Raw genomic sequence first — 8,567 nt, forward strand, 5'->3', positions numbered from 1 at the left:
CATGGCATCTGATTACATGAGATTTTGACAAGAACAAAAAATATTCCCTTTAAAGGAGTAGTTCACTTTAAAAAAAAAAAAAAAAACTTTTGCTGATAATTCACTCACCCCCATGTCATCCAAGATGTCCATGTCTTTTCTTTCTTCAGTCGAAAAGAAATTAAGGTTTTTGATGAAATTTTTTAGAAAAATTTTAGAATTTGTGCTTGTAAAATTTAAACTTTGTTATTTATTTATTAAATGACTGATGGTTTCTCTAGATAAGACCCTTATTCATCATCTGGTGTCGAAATATATACACTGGTCCAGAAGCACTTCCTGTTTCAGTTTTTTAACACTACATAAAAGCTGGGAGAAAATATAACCAACAGAACATATAAATATGAATCAAAAAGTTAAACAAACATCTTTAAGATGTTTTCTTTACATGTGAAATAAAGAGAACAGTTACAAACTGAAACAGGAAGTGTTTCTGGACCAGTGTTGTTTACATCTTGCAAAATGGTCTATAGGTAGCAGACATACATGGACACTGACATTATATATGTAATTTACATATATTTACATATATTACATTTCTGTATGGGCGTCACAGGTGTTCAGTTTTGCACCAAAAATACTTTTATAATGGGGTTTCAGAAGTGGAAGGAATGACACACAGGGCTGGAGGGGTGGAGCATGTTCAGCTCTCATGCTGCAATCATTATCTAACTGTAACAGTCTCTGCATGCATGAGCCACACGCCATACAAGTGACAACATTAGGAGACGTTCACCGAAAGATAATCTTATGGTTTACAGAACTTACTAGAATCCATTGAGCCAAGTTCAACTCTTCATTGGATCTCCTCAACATCTGTACAGTTCTTGTGACTCGACTAGAGAAAGTAAGTTGTTTTTATAAAAGTGTCTGCCAAATACTTAAATGGTAACTAAACCCTAAACCAACTTTTTTTAGTAAATGATCTGTAAGAATGGGGCTTTATTAATGCTGACCATTGATTCGAGTAACTTTTTTTGACATTTGGGCATAAAGTGTTTTATTTCTACAATATATGGTTTAAAAATAATCTTAGTGCTGCCCTCTTCAGGTTGAACGGTGGCTACTGCAGTTGAATTTTCCTATTGGATGTTACTAGCGGTTCTTCGTGACTTACGCACATTTCAGCTCACCACGCTCTTGGTACAAGCTACGCCCTTGGCAGTATAAAAACCAGCTTATTTCATCAAAACCACTGTAGCGAGTCAGGAGTTGGAATTGCGAGTATTAAAAATGATCAGGATAGAGTGTTTTAGCATCTATTTCGTCCCCTTTATCTCTGGGGTCTGCCCACTTTTTCAGCTTTTTTTAAATATTGCCAGTGGGTGGAGTCAGACTCTGACCAGGGGTTTGGTTACCCTTTAACCAATGACAAGACACACGGCAGGATCACATGATTTGCACTTCCTGCTCTGTATTTTTATATTATTCCATGTTGCTCTCTAGTAAATGTACTGCAGTACTACCACAGTAAAAATTATATTACAGACTATTCACTGGATTTCTTCCATTAGAGATTCAATCTAGGTAAACATACAAAGGCAGGGTTGCCAACTTTGGGACTTTGGCTGGTGTGAGACATTTTTTTGGTAACCCTAACCCTAATTTTAAAAACTGTCAGTCCTTGTTTACTTAGTATAAACCATGATTTATGCCAAAAACAAAAACAAAACAAAAAATAGAATGGAAAGGAACATTTTTGGAATTTTTTTTCAAAATTTACAATTAATTTATTGATTGCACTATGAAAAGATAAAGATAGAGGTGATTAAATAACAAATAACAAAAATGTAAAACAACAACAACTAAACAATAAGAAATGTCAAAACAAAAGGAGCTCATAATAGTTACTCCACCTCCCCAGAAAACCACAACACAAGTTTTACTAATTAGGCCTGTTATATATGTCACAGTGGCAGTTTCGCCTGCTTCACTGCCTCTGCTATAGGTTTGTAACAGAAGCAGGGTTCGATCCATTCATAAACAATCCGTTCCAGGGCCTGAAATTAACACCCGACCACCTGCCAAATGCGGGTGAATTTTGCTATTGGCGGGTAACACTGTCAATCTACCTGCCACATTGGCGGGTAGCCAATGAGAATTGAGTGATTCATTAGGATTTTTACATTTCAACGAAGTCCGCTATTGCGGTGGACTTTAGCTAAAATGTGGCGGCACATTACTGGGGTAAAGAGGCCAGCTGAAACAAAACAAACAGCCAACAAAAAGATGAGGATGAGAAAAAGAAAAGTAAAGAAGACATTTTAATACAAAGTGAACAATCGGCGGCAATGGCAAGGTTCGTGAGCGGCTGATTTATGACAGCGACTGTTGTTTCGTAACGTTCATGAGATCAGAAAGAAGATGAGGCTTTTTTTCTGACTACGTGTGCGAGTATGAAACTGTTGATGAGATGGGATGAGATAATGTAATGCGTCGCTGTTGTAGGTTAAAGTACAATGACAGTTGCACAGATGTGTGTGCGTGTGCAACTGTGCATGTTGGGAGTTGGGAACCGGTGAGAAAATGTCCGGTACCCGGTAATTTTATCAGTAATAACATTATTAATTTAGTTCATATTTAACCGTTCCTGAACACTGTAACTAAAAGCTGTTAAGAGTAAGACCTGTCTACGTGAATAAATCCGCCATCCACACAGCCGCGTGTGATTTGTTTACGAGCTGCGGTAGGTCTATCTGTTGAGTATATACTATGTTGTGTGTGTGTCTGTCAAAATCAATGAATAAAAAGATTTTTTTTTTAAATGTATGTTATTAGAGTTATTATTCCTTGACAGCACTAAAATGTGTGTTCTTACAAGTTAAAGAACAATATTGTGAAATTCCCGGGTTTTTTTTTTTTTTACGTTTATGAGGCAAAAAAAAAAAATGGCTGGTAAAAAGTCTCTGTGGCGGGTGAATTTTTAAATCCACCTGCCACAGTGGCCGGTGGCCGAAAAAATTAACTTCAGGCCCTGATCCGTTCATTGCGCCTGCCATGTGACAAATGAACGAAAGACTCGGAGGGTAAAGTAATTATTTATGTCCCATGTAAATTATTTTTGACTGCATTATAATGATTTCTTAATTCAGAAAATGTTAAAGACTGTATAGGTGAATGTGTTCGGGGAATTTGGCTGTTAAAAATATAACATTTAAAGCCCTTTAAAAGAACGAAATGACTCGAAAAAAGATTTGTTCATTTTAATGAACATGATTTGAACAAGCGAGTCAGTAAAATGATCTGAACATTCCATCACAGTGTGCTATCAAGTGACAGTCTGTGGGGTCAGTCTTGAAGGCATGTTACAAATGTGCGCAAGACAGGCAAGACCCCATTTCGCTCAGCTATGTGCACGTCTTTTTTTTTTTTTTTTTAACAGTGCGCGCGTCACACACTTCAAGGCGAATCTGCCTGAACATGTAGGATACTACGTCTCACCGCACTTTGCATGTCTAAACTGCAAAGTTCATTATTGCAAAGTTTCTTTTGTTTACTGTGTGTGATTTATTTAATGAAAAACACATTCACTTCTAGTTGTCTTGCTGTAAATTTTAAATAAACTTAAAGCAAGTAGCTAATCAGTGTCTGCTCATTCAAACTAAGTTGTTCTATAACAGACAAACGTCTCTCTGCATTGTTATCTCCTTCATCGCTCTGATTGGTTTTAGGTCTATCCAATTGGCTTTATGCACAGCTGCACTACTTCCTGAACTTCAGCCAGCTCCTTGTTTCCTGTCTGCCATTATTGGACAAATTGATTAATCCAGGTGTGCCTAACCTCAGTAGTCACGGCAACAATAATCAGACACACCTGAATTAATCAAGTTCGGCCAATTATTGCAGACAAGAAACAAGGAGCTGGCGTAAGTTCAGGAAGTAGTGCAGCTGGGCATAAAGCCAATTGGCACCCAGAGACATTTGAGCTATGTCCATTGGTGACGCCCCTTTGGAAATGATTTGTCTGTGAAGCTTTGCCTGACTAGCCTGGATGCCAGCCCGAACTCCGCCCACAACATTTTTTGGTCGGGAAGTTCGGTCTGGACTCGATCCATTGAGGAGTAATTATGATCAGGCAAAAATGATCTGGCCAATCAGATTGCCAGGGCGGGCTTTATACCATGATGGACAGATGATCTGATGATGATGTTTCCCTCAGAGATGACTGCAGCTGGAGAATTGAGATGTATAGATTCCGCTGTTGCGTCTGTTTTTAAAATTAATCGACAGCGCATTCATTTTAATAGACAAACAGAAAACTGCAATCAAGGCATTTGTCGATCGGAAAGATATTCGGCAAAAGTGTAACTTATCAGCTGGCTCTGACGGTCGCTAAGTTAAGAAGATGGGACGTAATGAAAAGCATGTGGTCGTTGTGGTTTCTCCTTTGGTCGCACTCATGAAGGACCAAGTGAAAGAAGCAACACTCGTTATTTTACTTCTAAAATAAGTAAGTTCTATAGTTGAAAACTGCGCTATGCAAACTATTTGACTTACTGCGTTGCTCTGATTGGTTGTAGGTCTGTCCGACTATCCAATTGACTGCAGAGGTTTTTTGGGGGGGGGTTTTTTCCTGGTTCGGTTAAGACACGTCTCATAATCAAAGCCTTACGGAGCGGTATCAGACTCATATTCTGACCAGAATAGGAGTAATGCGAAGTCAGGCTATTGCCAGACCATAACTCAGTTACAATTGAGAATGGTCTGTGTTTTAAACAGGCTAGTGCTTCCCAGCTTAATAATAGTCTCTTGGCTAAATACTTACAGGCCTTAAATACATGCAGGCCTTCTTATGCTTTTGAAAACTAGCTTGAAAATATTAATTATTTGTAATGTAATTAAAAAATATAAGAAATATATAACTTTACATTGTACTAGGGGTGTAATGGTACGTGTATTCGTACCGAATACCAAAGCAATAACAAATGCAATTGGTGTTTTCATAGCAGCTGATGTACGACCATACTCGGTTGTGGAGAACATTGGTTTTAAGCACATGATGAAGGTGACTGAGCCCAGGTATGAAATTCCATCTCGTCCACATTTAAGCCAAAAGGTTATAGCCGGCCTTTATGAACAGGTTAAAACTGCTGTAGTCCACGAGCTGTCAAAAGCATCTGCTGTTGCACTCACTGATGGATCGACATCTAGAGCTACTGTGAGCTACTTAACAGTGACTGCCCATCACATTACTCCAGAGTGGAACATGGTAAGCCATGTTCTTCAAACCTGCCCCATTTATGAACGACACACAAGCACAAATCTGGCAGAGGGACTTAAGGAGACAGTGTTTGAGTGGAAGTTGGAGAGGCCAGGGACTACAATTCCTGTCACAACTGACAATGCAAGGAATATTGTCAATGCAGTCAGTGAAGCTGGACTGGGCCCTCAAATTGGATGTTTTACACACACAATTAATTTAGCTTCACAGAAAGCAACAGGTCTCAACAGGTGTCCAGAGTGCTAGGTAGAGTCAGAAGGGTTGTGTCTTTTTTTCACCGTAGCCCAACAGCAGCACATATATTGGAGAGCAAACAGCAAATGCTGTCATTCATGATGTCACCACCCACTGGAACTCCAGTTATGATATGCTAGAGAGGTACCTTGAACAGCAAGCAGCGGTGTATTCTGCCCTGACAGAAAAGGCCCTCAAGAAGAACAAAGAAATAAGCACGTTGTCTGACCAGGATGTGAAAATGACAGAGGAGGTACTTGAGGTTCTTAAAACCATCACAACACTGATGAGCACTGAATCCACACCTTCAGTATCAATGATCCTCCCCCTAAAAACCACAGTACTCAACTCTATGGCACCCAATGAGGAAGACAGTCCAACTGTAAGAGAAATCAAGGCTGTCATCACAGAAAACCTGAAGAACAGATACTCTGCTTGTCATGACTTCCTCCACAAATGCACAGCTCTTGATCCGAGGTTCAAGGCCCTTCATCATGTGGATGATGCCTGTCGTGACAGAATCTACAACGACCTCATCACAGAAATTGTAAGCATGGAAGAACAGGTATTGTGTTAATTTGCTAGTGTGTAAAATATCTTCATTGACATTGTATAATCCAAAATACTTTGCTGCTACAGTGCCAGTAGTAGTAATTTATTAAAATTAGTTTTGTCATTTTATTTTGCAGAGTGCGGAGGCCACAGCAGTTAGTTCATCTCCAGTGACAGGACACTCAGAGGCATCATCTCCTCCTGTCAAGAAGTCTGCCATGGCTGAACTGTTCGGTGAACTCTTCAAGACTCGGGTGGGAAACAAGCCTACTTTGCAGCTAGTGAAGGAAGAGGTTACCTTATACAAGTCTGTGGACTGCATCTCACTGGATTCCAACCCACTTGAATGGTGGAGGACCAATGAACCCACATATCCTCCAGCCCATTCTCACCCCCAAGGCGTCACATAACTGACGCCTTGGGAATCATTTGACCATGCTTCAATATCTGACGCTTTAGGCGCCCTTTAGCGTCAGTTAGATGACGCCCTAGGATCGCGTGTACCCTACCCCCACCCCAGACCTAAACCTAACCGCGTCCTCTAACTGACGCTTTCCTTTAGCGTTAGTTAGATGACGCTGTAGGATCGCGTCATGTAAGTGACGCTAAAGGGCGCCTAAAGCGTCAAATATTGAAGCATGGTCAAAGGTGACGCCTTGGGGTGAGAATGCGTTGTATCCACATATTGCAATGCATTCTCACCCCAAGGCGTCACCTTTGACCATGCTTCAATATTTGACGTTTTAGGCGCCCTTTAGCGTCACTTACATGACGCGATCCTATGGCGTCATCTAACTGACGCTAAAGGGCGCCCAAAGCGTCAGATATTGAAGCATGGTCAAATGTCAGTTAGGTGACAATTGGGGGTGAGAATGGGCTGCATATTGCCAAGTTAGCAAAGCAGTACCTTGCTGTACCTGCTACCTCAGTCCCTAGCGAGAGACTATTTTCTACAGCTGGAGACATTGTAACTGCCAGCAGATCTTCCCTTTCTGCAGACAATGTGGACAAGTTAATTTTTTTGACAAAAAACATAAAAGTTGAATGAATCTGAGCAGGTCTAAAAACTGAAACTGTTGATGCTGGACTTTACACTTTTTAAAAGTTATATATATATATATTTTTTTTCATACGAGCAGGCCTTAAAGCTGGGATTGGTAATGCTCCACTGTTATCCATAGTTATTTATATTTTTCATTATATTTTATTTTGTGATATTGGTTTCAGAGGATTTTATTTAGTGGAGAATTTTGCAGCAATATTTTATTTCTTATTCTTTTTTTTTGTTTTATATATATTATATTTATTATATTTAATTAAAAAGTGTGTTTAAAAAGGTTTAAACAAATTGTTCGAAAAGTTTGAAAAAAAAATGTTAAAATAAAGTTTATATTAAACTAAACAACCAGCAGTTTAATGTTTGCATTTCTTTCCCTTACTGTACCGAAAAATAACCGAACCGTGACTTTAAAACCGAGGTACGTACTGAACCGTGATTTTTGTGTACCGTTACACCCCTACATTGTACTCACCTAAAGGATTATTAGGGACACCTGTTCAATTTCTCATTAATGCAATTATCTAATCAACCAATCACATGGCAGTTGCTTCACTGCATTTAGGGGTGTGGTCCTGGTCAAGACAATCTCCTGAACTCCAAACTGAATGTCAGAATGGGAAAGAAAGGTGATTTAAGCAATTTCTTGGCGGAGCTCGATCAGAGAGGATTTAACATCCTCCATAGCCAACCAAATTGCATTTTGAATCATAGTATCAAGCGAGAGTTTTTGTTTTGAAAGTGCCTCAGCAATGGCGTCTGTCAAATTAGCCTCAGTGCTCAATAGCATCATCTTTTTCTTCCTGGAGGGAGTTGTGGACAGCGAGGAGGCCTGTTTTTTGTTTCCGGACAAAAAAACAAAACAATTTACCGAGTAGGAAATAACTGGTTGTCGGCTCATGCTCATGCACGTTTGAGCAAGAGGTTTGTTGTCATTTGTCAAGCAGGTTCAATTGAGCTTCGGGTTATGTTCGCTGATCAATGTTTGCATCTGAATAAAAGCCTAAATCCAATCGAAATATTTATCATATATAAAGCGATCGAGTAAAAGTGCTTCCATCAATGCTTTTTATTATTGTTGAAGGGCTGATAGCATGACTAGATTTAGGATGTAGTTTTTCTTTGTCTTGGAGGTAACTGCTGTGCTATGTACCAGCATACAAACTGAGCAGCAGGGCTTGAGGTTTTAAAAGCACTCTGAACATTATTCTTATGTAAATAGGCAGTGTAACTGACAACCTTACCTTCTTCTCACCTGGGAGAATAATCAAACCTTACATGAGACAGTTTTTAAGGAAACCCCCCACCCCCAGATTTGGTGTCTCATTTACAACATTGGGTTATTTCCATTGACGGAAAGGAGTTTCTTTGAGTGCATGGGTCATTGGATATGGTCCATTTGACCCCAGTAGATTCAAGTTCAGGCTCATTTACATTGTGGATGGTGGAGGAGGGGGGATGAGG

General features: G+C 39.6%; 1 protein-coding gene across 2 annotated transcripts; it reads left to right on the plus strand.

The window, feature by feature from the left end:
* Positions 1-675: 675 nt before the first annotated feature.
* Positions 676-6,616, plus strand: LOC148969514 (uncharacterized). Of its 2 annotated transcripts, none has more exons than XM_089125722.1 (3): positions 676-886; positions 4,986-6,059; positions 6,184-6,616. In XM_089125722.1, exons 2-3 carry the CDS (start codon positions 5,628-5,630, stop codon positions 6,454-6,456), a joined length of 705 nt encoding a protein of 234 aa, XP_088981848.1. In that variant the 5' UTR covers positions 676-886; positions 4,986-5,627; the 3' UTR covers positions 6,457-6,616. The 2 variants fall into 2 exon arrangements, with proteins under 2 accessions (XP_088981848.1, XP_088981849.1); XM_089125723.1 differs by having other exon boundaries at positions 4,986-6,041.
* Positions 6,617-8,567: the final 1,951 nt, after the last annotated feature.

This window comes from Pimephales promelas, chromosome 22 (genome assembly GCF_988280905.1).
Source record: "Pimephales promelas chromosome 22, fPimPro1.hap1.1, whole genome shotgun sequence".
NCBI classification, from domain to species: domain Eukaryota; kingdom Metazoa; phylum Chordata; class Actinopteri; order Cypriniformes; family Leuciscidae; genus Pimephales; species Pimephales promelas.